A 17,922-nucleotide genomic window follows, 5' to 3' on the forward strand; every position below is an offset into this window, starting at 1 on the left:
AGCCCACTTGATTCTCTGGTTTCTTTTTCTGCATAACAATGATGAAAGATAGCCTGGGAAAGCTGTTCCTCTCAGGCTTCACCTTTGATACATTTCTACTCACCGAACTAAGAGACAGATTCCGTTCTTTAGTGTACCATTGCCTCATAAATCCATACATAGCAGGGCTATTCATTTCCAATAAAGTATCCATATAGATTAGGTATATTCTATTGACGATTTTATTAAAATCCTTCATATATCTTCCAGATAGTAGATTCTATTAACCAAGTTTCATAAAGAGTTCTGATTCCCAGAGGTAAGAACTGAGCCTGGCTTTCTAGTGACATGTTTACTGGTAACCCCGTCCTTCCCTACAACGCTTAAGCATAAAGACTATACCCTCCCCTGCCTCCAGCCTGGACTGTGAGCTCCTCAAGAGGACGGCTGTGTCTTTTAACATCAAGGCTCCATGTGAGAAGAGTTCCTGCCATATCATAAATGCACAATGTGCGTTTGTAAGTGAAGAAAGCTATTCTGTGGTGTCTGCTTTAATATTAAGAGATGGCTTGCCAGAGGTTACTAAGCAGCTTCATTGTCTAAAATGGAACTAGATTCTGTGGATAGCAAATCCATTGGTGCCACTCACAGGAGGCCTCAAAGAAACCTAACTGCCGCACAAATCTGCGGGAGCGTTCATTTTCTTCCCGCACAGAGAGGTAAAATGGAATATTCTTCTGATGCAGATATTTCATGTATCGCACCATCACTCGTGCCATGTTGCCTGTCCTTCGGTATTTTTCCATGCTGTAGGCCATTCCTACTTCACAAGAAGGGTCCATGGTTACCCATGAGACTGGGACTCCCTCTGGGCCGAGCATACAGGCTGCTGGCAGGTCTTGTATGCAGCGCTTGATGAAACGCAGGCTCCTCTCATTCCCCCCTCGCTTCCAGTTGTCATTTACCAGCCCAGAATAAGAGACAGCCAGCTGGGCATACTTAAAGTTGGGAGTTAAACTGTAGAAAACAAAAAGAAAGATAACAACTTTCATCCTCACCCCTGTAATTTCTGGGTGTCATCCCAATCTAGAGATGCCAGGCCCTCTTCTTGTTTAAAGACACACCATTGCAAAGTTGCATATTTTGACCTTTGACAACCTTTATTCATCCGAAGGAATGAATTCATCCTCTCTTCTTTCCAAACCTGATTTCTGTGAATTACAAAAATGTATAAGGACTAGCAATTATAAATGATTAGCATATGTTTTTGTACCTTTCAAAGTCATCATCTGGGTGGCCTGTCTCAGCACAGCTTCCAAACTTGCTTTCATTGGAGGCATTGAGCTTCAGAATATCTTCCGTAACCAAGAGGACTGCTGTCGAATGCTCTACCTTCACTGACTTTGAAAATGCAGCCGCTCTTATGCCCTCACCTAAACTTTCCTGAAGACCTGGGAAGAAAGGCAAGAAAGCAATCTTGTCAGACATGGAGTTCTCTACTTACACTGCTCTCACCTGATTAATAGCTCAGTGCTTAGTAGTTCTCAGACTTGAGTTTACACTACAATCAGATGGAGTCCTTGTCACACCACAGATTGCTCTACGTCTCCCAGCTCCCAGAGTTTCTATGAATTTACATTTCTAATGAGCTCTCAGGTGATGCTAATGCTGTTAGTTGAACACTCAATTTGAGAAGCACTGCTGGTTGCCCATTTCTTCAGACTTGTTACCTTGGATTTGGAATCTCTGTTTCCAGTTGATGATCTCACAATTTTTCAAAACTTCTTGTGATTTTTGAGGCTCTTTGGAGAACATATGATACACGTTTGTGTATGAGTCCATGTCGTCAGTCATCTCCTGTATAGGACGGTGTAAGTTCAGGTCATTTCCTTGAACTTTTTCTTCACCTCTCACTGATTGCAATTCAGAAAAATGAAAATTCAAAAGAAAATTTTAACAGTGGCCCATGATGGCTGCAGTTGGGCACACGGATAATAAAACCTAGGCCTATAAGCTACTACTGACCTCTTACCTGTGTAACCGGAAATATTTAAACACTGACAAGTATTGGTGATAAACCTCCTTATCACATACAGAACAAAGACAGGACAAAATCACTCTCCAGCAGGCCTTAAGATGCCTCACCTTTCTCCCTACCCGCTCAACTACACACTACCTTATTTTATATATGGCATCACCGAGCACCCAACAGAATAAAAAAAATGCAACAATTGCTTCTCTTACCACCTGTGCCAAATGGATACTCCTGTTATATATGCTGTGCCCCCACATAACCTCCTGTGGGACACGTTCTGGGTTGTACTGAGTCTGTGTTGTTAGAATTAAGTCCTTAAACTTGACCCTAAATAAATTTAACTGTGATTTCTCTAAGTTTTAGTGTCTACTGTTTCACTAGACACCTAGAATCTATAGTGTCCTAGAACTACAGTGTCCAGGGCTTGAGCAAGATACTTTAGTGAATATAAACATTAATGGAACATTGCCTTTTCCCAAGGCTACAGGATATCAGCCTATTCAAAGAGTGACACTGGCTTTACATCAAGAAGTCCACCAAATAGAATGAAGTAACTGAATTTTTGGTAGCTCTCTGGGTAATTTATGTGGTGTTAGACTCAAGGGTTTGAAAGAAAGAGACTTGTGGTCCCACTCTGGCTAGCCACAAACTTCATTTGAAGACGAGGATCTGTTTCTCAGGGAAAATATAAACAATAAGTGTGAGAGTTTTAGCAGTGAATGTATTAACATTATGTTGGAAATTGTATTGTTAAAGAGTGAAAGAGAAAATAGTGTAACTAATTTAAAGAAACCATCAAGAATCTGAGAGTGCTTTTATAAATGCAAGTTCCTGAATATGGCCAAAACCAACACTTCAGTGAATTTAAAAGAGTAGATGTTTTAAAAGACCTGATTTTCAAAGAATGACCAAAAACAGCTAAGTAAATATTCAAGGAATTATATAAAAGAACATCCAAGTAAATTAGAAAATAACAAACAGAAGAATTTATAAAAATGAAAGCTATAAATAATGAAATGGAGAACAAGACATAGTGCAAAGGATATATATGTCAAAAGTTCATTTTTAAATGGCAAAAAGAAAGAAGAAAGAGAGAGAGAAACTTCTGGTAAGGCATTTATTAAAAGAAATACAAAAGAAATAGAAAAAAGAAAAAAATAGACTATAAGCTATGAGAATAGAAACAGAAGAAACAGAGAAAAGAACAAAAGACTTCTAATAGAAGATTACATACTACCCCAGGGCAACATATTTACTGATAAAAGAAATGGATGTTATCCTTCAAGAATAAGCTATCAAAATTGACTTTCATAAAAATAGAAATCCTCAACAAACTAATAGAAAATATCAAAAATTAAATTAAACATCTACCTTTTAAAAAGTAGACAAGAGTTACAGCCTCCAGTGCCATCCATGTTGCTACAAAGGACATGAATTTATTCTCTTCTATTGCTGTGTAGTATTCCATAAAAATATATGTACCAAGTTTTTTTCATACAATCTACCTTTGATGAGCACCTGGGTTGATTCCATGTCTTTGCTATTGTGAACAGCGTAGCAATGAACATACAAGTGCATGTGTCATGTTGGTAGGATGATTCATTTTCTTTTGGGTATTTACCCAGTAAAGGTGTTGCTGGGTCGAATGGCAACTCTGTTTCAAGTTCTCTAAGAAATTTCCAGACTGCTTTCCACAGTGCAATAATTCTAAGCATATTATTGCTGTAACAGAAAATCAAATATCACATGCTCTCATTCATAACTGGGAGCTAAGCATTGATCATACAGGGACATAAATGTAGGAACAATAGCACTGTGGACTACTAGAAGGTGAAGGAAAAGGGGCTGAGTTAGAAAACTGCCTATTGGGTACTATGCTTAATATCAGGGTGATGGGATCTGTCAGTATTCTAAGACTCAGCATCATGCATTATTCCCATGTAACAAATCTGCACATGTATCCCCTGTATCTAAAAAGAATGTTGAAATTAAAAAATAAAATGTAGCCAAAATCAGATTATTTTACATTTAAGTTCTACATAAGTCAAAAACAAACACATGATTTTAATAGTAGACTTTGGTAACAGATGAAAAGATCCTAATGCCAAATCTGGCAAGGAAATAACAAAAAGAGAGTTATGACCATATTCTCTAAAAAATTAGGAAGAAAATATTCAATAGCATATACAAAAGAATGTGAACATGAGCAGTTGGTTTTAGAAAGGCCAGAATGGCTTTAATTGGAAGATCTTTTAGTGTAATAAATTAAAGGAGAAAAAATTACATGAGTGCATATATTGCCAAATAGAAAAGACAAAAATTAAATAACATAAAATTTACCCTCCACTCTAAATACAAGTTCTATGAAAGTAGGAACAACAGAAAAATGCTCTAAACCTGTAAATACAGAATCAAATGTAATTCCAAATGTAAGCTTTTATAGCTATTTCATTAAAATCAGGAATGAGACAAGTATAGAAATACTATTATTGTTAGTTGGAATTGTTTTCTTAGGTTGTATATTATGCAATAAGGCAAGAAACTAAAAACCCATACAAATATTGGCAAAGAAGTAGCAAATTACTTTGTTTGTAGATCAGAGTATTACACATTTAGAAAATCCAAGAGACTTCGACAAAAAAACAAAACAAATAATGCCCCACACAAACAGGGTTTTAAAGAATAGTGTGACATATTTGGAAATCAAGAATACAAAAACAAAGAAATAACAAAATAATAATGCTCAGAAATATAACAGGAAAAATAATTTGATAATCTTAACAAATAGTATAAAATACCTAAGGGTAAACTTAGTGGAAAAATCACTTAGTTTTCCACTGGAAAACACTAACATTTTACCAGATGGCATAGAACACAAACTGAAAAAAGTGACAAAAGACCATATTTCCTGATGAAAAAATTTAGTATCACGAAATTATTAATCCTTCCAAAATTGTCGAAAAATGCTCCTCCAATACCAATCACAATTGCAATAGTTATTTGGGGTAGTTGGCGGGGAACTGGAAAAATTAGTTTATGTTCATATAGCTATTAAGTTTATAAGAAATAGGAAAGCAAAAAAAGACTGGTGAAGGGTGATTTGCTTTATTAGGTATTAAAATTTATCCAAAAAACAATGAAATAGCATGAGAAAAGACTAGAAAAAATACAGAAACAGATACAAAAATATATAACATGTTATACAACAAAACAGACATTCATGTTTCAGGAGGGAATGACTTATTTAATAAATAGTACTAACATAATCAGCCAGCCAGAAGGAAGATTAATATAAAAGAATGTTAATTCATGCTATTCAAAAATATATTCCAAATAGAATGAAGTTTGCAATGTCAAAAGTAAAAATTAACTCACTGCAAGACAAAATAAGAAAGTATTTGCATGATCTTGGAGTAGGAAAAATCTTCCTAATTATTAACTTAAAAAACCCAAAACCTCAGAAGTCATGCTGAAAAAGATAATATATTTGATTACATGAAAATAAAAAATTTTTTTTTTTTTTTTTCTTTTTTTTTTCTTTGAGACGGAGTCTCGCTGTGTCTCCCAGACTGGAGTGCAGTGGCGCGATCTTGGCTCACTGCAAGCTCCACCTCCCAGGTTCACGCCATTCTCCTGCCTCAGCCTCCCGAGTAGCTGGGACTACAGGTGCCTGCCATCACGCCCAGCTAATTTTTTGTATTTTTAGTAGAGACGGGGTTTCACTGTGTTAGCCAGGATGGGCTTGATCTCCTGACCTCATGATCCACCTGCCTCGGCCTCCCAAAGTGCTGGGATTACAGGCATGAGCTACCACGCTCGGCCAAAAATAAAAAATTTCTTATAGTCAATTCTAAATTGGGCAACAAATTTGTAGCATATACCTTTTTTTAGTATCCCTAGTATCTAAAACACCTACAAAATTTTAAGAATGACACAAAACCCCCGTGTAAAAATGGTCAAAGAATATAAACAAGTAAAGAGTAAATACCAAATGACTGACCAAATGAAATAATACCAAATGAAAATATAATTTGTTCAATATCACTAGTTAGGGAAATGCAAATTAAATCTACAATAAGATGCCATTTTTCACTCACTAGTTTGGGATACATAAAAAGAGGGATGACATTCAGTGCTGGTGAGAATGTGAGGAAACAATTCTTCCACACATTGCTAATAAAAATAAAATTCTGGAATCCTTTGGGAAGGTAATCTGGCATTGCCTGCTTAGAATAAGATAAACTCTAACTTGGAGATATCCCTTTTGGAAATCAATTGTATTGAGAAAAATTTCCAGGATGTAAAGATATGTATATGAAGATGTTTATTGAAGCTTGTTTGTAGTGGCAAAGAAGTATGAACAATTTGAACCCAAAAGCATGAGAATGATTGACTAAATACCATTGCATTGACTGTATGAAATGCCACAGTTGTTAAAACGAATATGTTAGTGCTGTATTAATTCACCCAAAGTGATGTCCATATGTTAAAGACAAATTAAAAAGTGATGACAAAAGAGATCATCAGTGAATAGCCCTCTGTGTATTAATATGGGCAAGGACACTGATTACACCAAGGGGTAGGAAAGGAGAAGAGGACAGAAGGGGAGGTGAGAGGTTATTAACTTTTTAAAATCATGTGGGATTTTTCTACTTGTATAATCAGCATAGATTTTCTTTGTGATTAAAAACCGGCAATGAAAAAATTAATTTTTTTCTAGATAAATTCTCCTGCATCCCACCCTGAAAAGCTATTATTCAAAATCAGATTGACTTTCAATACTGAAAGAAACGTGGCATGCTATGGAATCAGACTAGGTGAATGTATTTCCAAGTAAATTGCAGCATATTTCATTCTTTCCTTTTTTTTTTTTTTTTTGGTCATATATGTGTGATGTGGATCTTTTATATTTTCATATTTTTGTTCATTGACTCATTTTATAAATCTATCTTTATTCAAAGCAACGCATATGTGAAGTTATGACTTGATGCTATTGGTGCATTGCTAAAATACATATAATAACTACAAAGTTACTGAAGTAAAAAGAACTATTTGGCTTCCTACAGTTATTTAGGTTATTTAGCATATCACACTTTGAAGAAACTGGACCATGGATTAAATAAACTAAACATTAATCTTTGATCCCAAATTGTCAGGAAGCCAGGAGATCAAAAGAACATCCCTAAGGAAGGTGTTAGGCTCAGCCTCCCATCCCCTTTACCCCTTTGTTCCTCAAGCTAGGGTCACTTTGTCACTTTCTGCATCCCAATCCTGACCCAGTTTGCAAACTAGTCTTGCCCTGGTGTGGCTTATTATTATTTGGGGCCCCAGGGTTTATGCCCACATGAAGCTGGGCTGGCAATAAGGCTTCAGTTCACTAACCAGATGTGTATGAAACACACATACACAAAGGGGAAGTATTTAGGAAAAAAATACACCTAGGTTTGTATTATTATTTCAGCTCAATCATTTATTCCTTGCGTGTCCTCACTAAACCTAGGTGTATTTTTACCAATAACAGCTAATTATGGTAAACACTATTTACATTTATGTGCCATGTACTAAGTGTTTGACATACAGTATCTCATTTAAACCTTGTGTAATCCTCTGAAGAAGGTCCTCTTATTTTCCCCATTTTAACAGATAATGAAACTCAGAGAAGGGCCTATGGTTATATAGCGAGTAAAAGTGGCAGAGTCCGCTGAACTTGAATTCAGATCGGGCAATGCCTTAACATCAGGAATCCAGCAGTTGCATAACTTAATATTTCTCAGTGTCGTTTCCTTATCTCTAAATTGGAGATATTAATGCTCACTTCATAAGATTGTTCTGATGATAACATTCACTAACAAAAGATGTGCATTCACATAGTTGACACACAGTAATTATGAGCCCCTTCCCTGGCTCCTAAGAAGTAACTTTTTAAAAACCAAACAAAAACAACAGGGTCTCACTCTATTACCCAGGCTTCAGTACAGTAGTGTGATCTTGGCTCACTGCAGCCTCCACCTTCTGGGGCTCAAGCCATCCTCCCACCTCAGCCTCCTGAGTAGCTAGAAGTATAAACATGCACCACATGCCCTGCTAATTTTGTTTATTTTCTGTAGAGATGAGGTCTCACTATGCTGCACAGGCTGGTCTCAAACTCCTGGGCTTAAGTGATACTCTTGCCTTGGCCTCCCAAAGTGCTGGGATTACAGGTAGAAAACACCATGCCTGGCCCTGAGAGGTAATTTTACCGGTAGACTTCTGCTTTGGTTTTTGTTTCTAAGTCACTGTTCTGATATCTCAGACACCCAACCTTCCCTGTAAATTGGCCTCTTTTCAGCCCCTGCAGGTGACCCCTGCCACCTCAAAGGGCCCTTAATCTGTGAATGTCAGCCTTCTCCTTTTCCTCACCTCCACCCTCCACCCCCTTTCCCAGAAGAGTCTTAGGCTTTACAGAAAGGGTGGGAACACGTGGCACTTATGCAAGGTGCCAAGTACTGAAGGAGTGTTTTAAAATACTCATTTTTCCTTTCACCCTATAAAAGCAGCCCTGGTGTCTGAACTGGTCAGTTCCTCAGGTCCTCTGGACCTGCCTGGATCCACCAGTCCCTGTCTGTGTGCCTACCTGTTTTTGAGGCCGGATAATAACCATCTGATATTCGGGCCAGGTGTCCACCAACACCTCCATGTTGAAGGGGTTCCCGTGATTGATGTGATACACAGAGCCGTAAACCTGAAGGAGGAATGAAAGGGACTAGGCGAGGTGGAGATCCCCAGAGATGGGGATCTGGATGTGAAGAGGAAGAGAAAAATGGAGGTTAAGAGAAGGTACTGGGACCACATCAGTGATGGTGAGATGAGCAGCATCTCCAGGACCATATTGATGGATGTGAAGATACCAGCAAGCAGGCAGAACTCACAGGCAGGTGTCCTTGTGATACCAAAGAGCTACTGTGCACTAGCTGGGCACTTGGCAATGCTCTTAGCACTTATATTGTACAGATTTATTCAGTGCCCACAGCAACTTTAAGAGGTAGGTGCTAATCGTATTCCTATTTCATTGAAGAAAAGACCAAACATAAAGTCAGAGAAAGGGAAAGAAACATCCACAAAGCCATACGACTAGAAAATGGCAGCCTTGGAATGCGTATCCATTCGGACTGGCTCCAAACCATGTTCGTAGCAACCATTCTCCACCGCCTCTCCAATGAGCGACAAAGCCTGCTGAGCGGGCCTAGCTGCCTCTTCCCGAAGAGAAGCAGCAGCTCTTGATATGCCTCTTGTGCCCCCAACCCCATCCTGTTTCCCAGCTCGAACCCTTTGCAAAAAGTCAGGAAGGACCAGAATCACAAGCTTGCTATTTTCTCATCCTCAACACCCCTACTCCCATACCCTGACCTCCCACGGTTCCCTCACCTTCAGGGACTCAGGGATGCTCCTGGCCAAGGATTTGTATAGGGCCAGTAGCTTATGGGAGTTATTCAGTAGGATCATTCTGTGGGATGCTTCAGACCTTGAGACCTTCAAGAAGAAACTCTGAAAAGATAAGAAGTGACCGGAACATGTTAAGAAACCAAATGAATTTAAAATGCACTTTATACATCTCCATTCAAGTAACATTCATGATGTACGTACTGTTAGTATCATCTTCATTCTGAATACACCAAAGCTCAGAGAGACTAAGTAAATTTCTCAAGTTCTTACAGAGATAAATGCCAAAGTCGGATTTTGAAACCATATATGAATGGCTCTGAAACCCAGGCCCTTCCTCCCTGGTGGAATGAATTAAAAGTGAATATTTAGAGTTCTGTGAGCTTCCCAAATGCATGTAGCAGACACATCACCACCATCACAACTTTTTTCCCATATTTTGGTCATCAGATGCTTGAGAATTCTTCTTTCATCCAGAATAGAAAATATCAGCCCTCTAAGAACAAGTATGACTAAAAAACTTCGAGCAGGAGTTGGCACAGATTTTCTTTAGTTTCTCAGGGCCAAATATTTCAGACCTATGGCCATTTTGGAACTTGTCCCAGTTTCATTACAAAAATTTAAAAAAGATAGAAAAATTTTGACACATATCTGTAAACTTCTGTTGAAAGGTCATTCAGAATTCTCAGAAATGTGCCAGTAATTTACCAATAACTTGGAGAAGGTTCTCATCACAACTGATACGTTCAAAGCTTAGGCTGCTTTCAAATTTTAGTTCTGTCTCCTACTTCTTTGTTAAGTTGCTTAACCAATCAGAATCTCAATGTGTTTTCTCAACACTTTGGAAATGGAAATTAGAATGCATGTTTTCCAGAGGATTGAGATTACACAATGCAATACATATAAAATGCATAGTATTATACCTGGAATAAAGTAAGAACAATATTTAACATGTTGGTTTTTTTAATTGACTTTATATTAATCAACATGTCACATAGAGATTCAGCAATTATATCAAATAATATAACAATAATTAAAAATGTAAAGAACTTATGACAAGCTTAATGAATGTAAGAGAAGAAACCCATGGATCAGATATTTGAAACAATCATTTGCAAATTAGTTAATACACATGTTTGAAATTTTTTATCCATGAAGGTTAAATAGTTAACAAATATGTGTTAAGTAATAGGCAAGGTGGAACATATTTTGTCTTGTCTGGGGTCAAAGGCCTCAAAGTTAAACTATGTTCTGTAGCTAGATGAAGCAATGTTTAAACAAAGGCATCCTTGTGCAAGATCTCAGAATTTCGGAATGTTTGAATACTCAAGGAACTTTTAGTAAATAAAACTGGATCTCTGGCATAAGCCTATCCCCTGTCTGACTCTGCTGTTCTTGTAGCTGTCAAAAAACACTGGTTTTTTTTCCATCTCCAAGCGATTTCTTTGCTCCGTTTCTCACCTGATTTAACTAAAATTGCCCATACCTATGTGTTTCACTATTGTGTTCTCCTTTGAGCTTTTGGTCAAGATTTTAAAGTTTTAACTCAAGATCTACCATGCTATATCACTCCCTGCAAAAAAAACTTGTGTTCCGTTTGCCCCAGGAACACTATAGCCTGGGCTGATACATGAGAACAATCCCCACACCTATCAGCTGCCACATCTTTGTCCAAAATACCTCTCCTATCCATTCCCTGCTCCATCCCCTTGCAATGACCTTAGTTGAGGGCCTCCTCCACCTCATACTTAATATTGCTCTTATGACCCCACCCTGGCCTCAGCTTCTAACATGTACCCAAATAAAAGTGTTCTCTACCTGTATTCCTACCATTAACATTTCTTTTCTAAATCAGAAAGCTGCTAAAAAACTGGAGAGACCCCTCCCCACCTTCTTTAAAAAATTGTTGTAAAGTATACATAACAGAGAACTTAACCATTTAACCATTTTAAAGCATAGAATGCAGCAGCATTATGTACATTCATAATGCTTATCCATTTCCAGAATGTTTTTGTCATCCTAAATGGCAACTATACCCATTAAACCACAATTACTCATTCCCTGTCTCCCTAGTCCCTGGCTCCTATATATCCTATGATATTGGTCCATCTGGGTCTGGCTTATTTCACTTAGCATAATGTTTTCAAGGTTCACCTATGTTGTATTATGTATCAGAATTCCATTCCTTAACTAAAATAATTTTTCATAATATATGGAAAATAAGTTTAATGTCCACTAAAGAGAAATTATAAATTTATGAATGGCAGTTATTAAATATGAGTAGCACACAGTCAGTGGTCACTGTGAAGACTATAAAAAAGCAATTATAATGAATAATGAGTAAAAAAATCAAACTTTTACACATGTACCCATATTATGTTTGCATGTGGACAAGGACTTGAAGGGAATAAATAAACATGAAAATTGTTTTTGGGTGGTAAAAGTATGTGTGATTTATTTCTTATTTAAGAATTTTATTTTGTACCATTGACATGTTTTCATTTTTAGGCTAAATTGAAAAAAACATGGAAGGCACTTGAACCAATAGTTAAAGATGAGAATTATGGAAACAGAATAAACGCTATATATTTTTGTCTTTTTTCCCCACAGTCCCATCAGCTATCAAGTGTCTTTTTTTTGTAGGGAGAAGGAAAAAGCTCCCCAGGTCCCATGATTCTGTACGTGCCTCATCCTGTCACCCACAGCGGTCAACAAAGAGTGCAAGGCAGATTATTCCAAAGAGAATAGCAGTTGACATCCCATAGTGCCAAAACTGTTTTTAGTCAAAAGGTACTTTCCTGAGAGCTCTCATTTTTAAATGAACTTGGCATTGTTTAAATGCATTGGCATTGCCGTTCATTTGGAATGTTCCACTCTAAGTTATCTTTAGTAACATTTTGCCATTTCTGTAAGACTTAGCTGCCTCCCAGTCCTAATGTATAAGCCAGAAGGAACTCAGCTTTCCAGAAATTAAGGATCCAATTTTTACCTAAAATATTGGCTTTACTCTTTGGTTCTCTTGATAAGCCAATGAATTTTTTCCTACCTAGGCGCACAAAAAAAAAAAAAAAAAAAAAAAAAAAAGAAAGAAAGAAAGAAAGAAAGAAACAAAGGGGTAGAACACAAATATCCCTGTGAATTTTCAAAAGCCAAATTTTATAACTCCTGCAACGTTACTGCTTAATATCAGTTCCTTTCTGACCCAGTGAGATGTAAGAGGTCTCTAACTGGATCCAAGTCCATCAATTCCAAGATCAAATCTGTTCCCAGACCCAGTCTATTTCCTGTTACGACTCCAAACCCAGTTTGGATCAGAAATTTGCTCCAAGCAACTCAAAGAGCTCAAAACACAAATGCGTGAACCTCCAAAATGCGAGAGGGAGCTTACGTATTATCCTCAGTCTCTCTGAGAGATCAGTGGACGCAATTGGATCCTGCAGGTACTTTCTGTGTTCACTTAGTGCTCCTGGGGATACTAGAGGCTCCACTTCAGATCCTGCTTCTGACACCATCTGATAAAATAAAAACTTCAGCTGAATTAAATTTAAAGGAGTTTAATTAAGCAATAAACAATCTGTGAATCTGGTAGCCTTCAGAATCACAACAGATTCACAGAGGCTCCGGGGGTGCCTCGTGGTCAAAACAAATTTATAGACAAAAAAAGGTAAAGTGAAGTACAAGAACCGGAAATGAGGTATAGAAACAGTGAGATTGGTTACAACTGGGGGTTTTGGGGGTTTGCCTTATTTGAACACAGTTTGAACATTCAGCAGTCTATGAGTGATTGAAGTATGGCTGCTGGGATTGGCCAACACTCAAGTATTGTTACAGGTGTACACTACTAAATAAAGTTTTCAATTTTGTCTGACTATTAAAGTAAGTAACAGTTCACCCACAGGACTCAAATGTAGAAGTACAGAGTCCTTCTCAGGCCATAATTAGTTTAACACTTTGTGGCAAAATTTATTGAAAGGATTATCTACACATGCTATCTCTAATACCCCTCCTAATCTTATGTAATTGGGTTTTTGCTGCTACCATTCTACTGAAACACTTTTTAATGCCGTCAGTGATCTCTATGTTATTAAATCCAATGGTCAATTATTGCTTCTCATCTTAATAGATCATCCTTTAATGAACTTCTGTCACTTGGTTTCCAAGACAACACACTCTCGGTTTTCCTTTAACTTTACTAAAGGTTACTTCTTCTCAGTCTCCTCGGTGGACCCTTATATTCTCCCCAATTTCTTAATTTTGGATCACTTCAAAGTTCCTGGTGATCCCATCTGGTCTCATGGCTTTAAAATAAATGTACCTGCCAATGACTAATACATTTAAATTATTACTCAAACTTTTTTCCAAACTCAAGACATATGTATCTAATGGCCTGTTTGACATTTCTTGGATTCCATCCAATAGCCATCTCAGACTCATTATGTCTCAGATCGAACTCCTTATCCATCCTCTCCACCCAGCCTACTTCACCTGTAGTCTTTCTCAACTTAGTTGATGGCAACTCCATTTTTTCCCCTGTTCAAATAAAAATTTTTGGAGTTATTCTTAAGTATCTTTTCCACTCCCACTGTACATCCAATTCATTATGACATCCTGCTAATTCTGGTTGGGAGAAAATTGTTCATGACCTCTCACATTTCTGTATGTCTTATGAGCAGAGACATCGATAGCCTTCACTCCTATCTTTTCAAGGATGTTTGTAAAGACGACATCTTGGAAGCTAGATATATTGCTTTCTTCTGAAGCAGAGGGCAGGTCTGCTTACTGATGAGGATAAGAAAGATAATGTCTCCCTCTGGAGCAAAGTTCAGACAGGTTTGCTTGCAGTTCATTATAAAACATCCAGGTTCCCTAAATTCAGGGTTGCTTGGCCGCAACACACATCTGTTGCATTTGCAACTTTAAACTGCCTTTCTATATTTCCTCTGCAGGACTTGTGGAGCAAGGATGACTGACACAAACACAAAAATCATTCTCCCTGTTGAGTGAGTCATAAAACCCTGTCTTTGACCTAAGAAGCTTGTGTCATCTGCCAGCATTCATGAAACTTTGCCCCAAGTAGGGTTAACTTTTATATGCTTCACAGTTCTTAGCAGTCTTTTCTGGATGGAGAATGTCTTTAGTCTTCCATCAATAACAAACCTGGATGCCCCTTTTAAAACAAAAGCCAGATTTTGTCATTCCTTTGTGCAACTCCTGCAGTAACTCTCAATCTCATTTAGAGAAAGAGATACAAATTGCTTATAACAGTTCTCTAAGTTAGAGTCCAGTTACCTCCCGGATATCTGTCCAGTCAGGTCCTAGACCTCACTCTTTTGGCCTCTCTGCTTCAGGCACTTGGCTGTCCTTTTTCTTCTGCCTGTATTCTGTTTTCTCACTAGACGTATAGAAGACTCTAATACCTTTTTTAAGTCTTCACCTAAAAGCCACCTGCTCAATAAGGCCTCCTTTGGCCATCCTATTAAAAATTACAACTCCTCCCCTAGTCACTCTGCAATGTTTATGTGCCCCATTGTTATTCTCTGTCTCTATTTGTTTTTTTGAAGGGTCTCGCTCTTTCACCTAGGTTGGAGTGCAGTGGCAGGATCAAGACACACTGCAGCCTTGATCTTTCAGGCTCAAGCAATCCTCCAACCTCAGTCTCTTGCATAGCTGGGACTACAAGTATGAATCACTGTGCTTGGTTAATTTTTTATTTTTATTTTATAGAGATGGGGGGAGCGGGTCTTTGTTTCCCAGGTTCATCTCAAACTCCGGTTACAATTTTATAAACTTCTGTGTCAAACTCTGATACCTCAAAATACCTAGCAGAGACAAATGTAAAACCCAGACGAAAATGTATGCTGACAATTATGATGACATTTCTATTTTTATTTTACAAGATTTTAATACTAGCTTGCTAAAGATTTACTTAACATGAACATGAAAAATACTTTGGACTTATTTACTTTATCTATGAGCATTCTTTTATTTATAAGCCAATTGGATAGTCACAACATTTAAAGTAATACAAATGCCTACACATAAACACATCTAGACATACATACACAAAAAGATCCAATAGCGTTTACCTTGGAAGTCTAGCTATTGAAATACAAACTCACCAGTCTGCAAACTTCACATGGCTGAACTTTGTTAGCCTTGATCAATAATCCAGTGAAGGCTGTGAACCAAAATTTTCGGTAAAACAGTTTCCGTGGCAGTTTAATTTTTAAAGTCCAAACCTCTCCAGACTCCAAAGAACACTGGGGTCAAACAGCACCACAGGAGAACATCACATATTAACTTGGCCCAACAGCAGCACAAAAGCCTGGATACATGGAAATCGAACCCACTTTCCCACTCAAGAGCAAATACCAGATTCCAAACTATACTGGGGTCAAACAGTGTTATAAAAGAGTGTCAGTTTATTAAATTCTAATTTCCCATGACTACATCAGACACATGCAAACAGTCACTAAAACAATCCAACTGCTGCAGGATCAAACAAGCCCCAAAAGTCTACAAACTGAACGAGTTGGGGTGATTCCTCTCTCCATTGGTTGGGTTCAATCAATCTGCAAATGAAAATTCCTTCAGAATTTCTCCAAAGGAGAGGAGCTGATCCCACTCTCTGGTAACCACAAAAGATACTCAATTGCCTGGACACACACACAATGACAAACAAGCTCCCAGGAGTGTCCATACTGGAACAATCAGGGTACTTCCCTCTTTTCATCAGTTGGGCTTGTTCAACCTGCAAATGGAAATTCCTTTAAAAATTTCCCAAATTGAGAGGAGCAGAGCCTTCTTTCTGGGTCCACAAAAGACAGTCACCTATCTGGATGCAGATGTCAAATTTCAAAAGCAGTTCTTCCAAGGTAATCAAGAACATGGTTGAGGCCAGCTGCGGCTGGCCCCAAAGAGAGAGAACTCATCTCCAGTCAAAATTGGGTAAGCAGCTGCTTAGGAGGGCTTTGGGACTCCAGGCCCATGGCTGCCAATCCAAAGGGTTCCGGGTCGGGGAACAAAAATCCATTACTAAACACCAGGGGTGTGGTCTAGGTCCTGCTGTTCACTGCACAGAAAACCAATCAATATCACCAATTATTGCCAAGGAGGAAGGCCGAATTGGATGCTGTAGCATAGGAGATGCAAGCTCAGTCTCAAATCCATCTGCCTGACCAACTAAATTATGAGTTTACATAGCAGGGAAGAAATGTAACAATGTGTAGAAAAACAGGAACTCAGTAGACCTAAGGAAGCAATCATGATTTATGAGAAGCCTGGGGTCCATTGTGTGGATGGGCTCATCTGGTGAGTTTCAGTTCTTTGATACTTTTTGAGGTACCTAGGGGTCCTTTACTAAGAATGAAATTAATATAAAACAAATGAAAGTTTCAAGCTTTAAGACCAGAGGGCCAATTTCTATGTTTATACAAAAATCTATCTATGGGACTACAAGGGAGGTTTCAATTCCAGCGCCAGTGCTAGCTGCAATCTGCCTCCAGTCCGCCTATGTTTCTGACAAACTCTGTATCAGGACTTTGGCCAGGAGAATAGCTTCCTCTACCATCTGTGGGCTCCTCTCCCATCTGTAGGGTTTGCTGAGCTTGTTGAGCTTCTTCGACCACTTCAGTTCCCAAGGCGACTTCTTTGCATCAGCCTTTCAGACCAGCTCTGGAGTGTCTCTAAAAGTCAGCCTGTGCCTATGGGATGCAATGGGGTAAGGCTGGAACTAGACCCCTATGCTTTCCTCCCAGAAACACATGCCATCTGACAGAGTGGTTACTCTGCAGGACTCCAGCAGGGGATTCGCCAAGTCCACTTCTCTGAAGTATCTAGTCTGTGGTTCAAAATCGTGGTCTTAGGCTCTACACTGGCCCTACCCTACCCCAGTCCTAGGCCAGCTTCAGGCTTCAAGCTGGTTTTTGTGTCCCAGGATCCAATAAGCTCAGGGCCCAGCTGTGCAAACCCAGTGTACAGGCTGAGTTCAGTAGATCCTGATGTGTCCGGAATTGTTGGGCTCTTGGTCTCACCGACTTCAAGAATGAAGCCACGGACTCTCACAGTGAGCGTTACAGTTCTTAAAGATGGTGTGTCTGGAGTTTGTTCCTTCTGGTGGGTTCGTGGTCTTGCTGTCAGGAGTGAAGCTGCAGACCTTCATTGTGAGTGTTACCCCCCTTATAGGCAACGCGTCTGGAGTTGTTTGTTCTCCCCGGTGGGTTAGTGGTCTTGCTGGCTTCAGGAGTGAAGCTGCAGATCTTCCTGGTGAGTGTTACAGCTCATAAAGGCAGCGTGGACCCAAATAATGACCAGCAGCAAGATTTACGGCAAAGAGCAAAAGAACAACACTCCCGCAGTGTGTAACGGGACCCTAGGGTTGCCGCTGGCTGGCTCAAGCAGTCTGCTTTTATTCCCTTATCTGGTCCCACCCACATCCTGCTGATTGGTCCATTTTACAGAGAGCTGATTGGTCCGCTTTACAGAGAGCT

At 38.8% G+C, this 17,922-nt stretch overlaps 1 protein-coding gene across 3 annotated transcripts; it reads right to left on the reverse strand.

Moving 5' to 3' along the window:
- Positions 1 to 205: 205 nt before the first annotated feature.
- Positions 206 to 16,379, reverse strand: LOC126936169 (glycine N-acyltransferase-like protein 1). Of its 3 annotated transcripts, none has more exons than XM_050758626.1 (7): positions 15,553 to 16,379; positions 12,822 to 12,945; positions 9,419 to 9,538; positions 8,628 to 8,735; positions 1,710 to 1,836; positions 1,253 to 1,430; positions 206 to 996 (listed from the first exon to the last, which is right to left on the reverse strand). In XM_050758626.1, exons 3-7 carry the CDS (start codon positions 9,494 to 9,496, stop codon positions 579 to 581), a joined length of 909 nt encoding a protein of 302 aa, XP_050614583.1. In that variant the 5' UTR covers positions 9,497 to 9,538; positions 12,822 to 12,945; positions 15,553 to 16,379; the 3' UTR covers positions 206 to 578. The 3 variants fall into 3 exon arrangements, with proteins under 3 accessions (XP_050614583.1, XP_050614584.1, XP_050614585.1); XM_050758627.1 differs by lacking the exon at positions 15,553 to 16,379 and adding an exon at positions 13,919 to 15,060; XM_050758628.1 differs by lacking the exons at positions 12,822 to 12,945; positions 15,553 to 16,379 and having other exon boundaries at positions 9,516 to 9,538.
- Positions 16,380 to 17,922: the final 1,543 nt, after the last annotated feature.

Source organism: Macaca thibetana, chromosome 14 (assembly GCF_024542745.1).
Source record: "Macaca thibetana thibetana isolate TM-01 chromosome 14, ASM2454274v1, whole genome shotgun sequence".
Classification (NCBI taxonomy): domain Eukaryota; kingdom Metazoa; phylum Chordata; class Mammalia; order Primates; family Cercopithecidae; genus Macaca; species Macaca thibetana.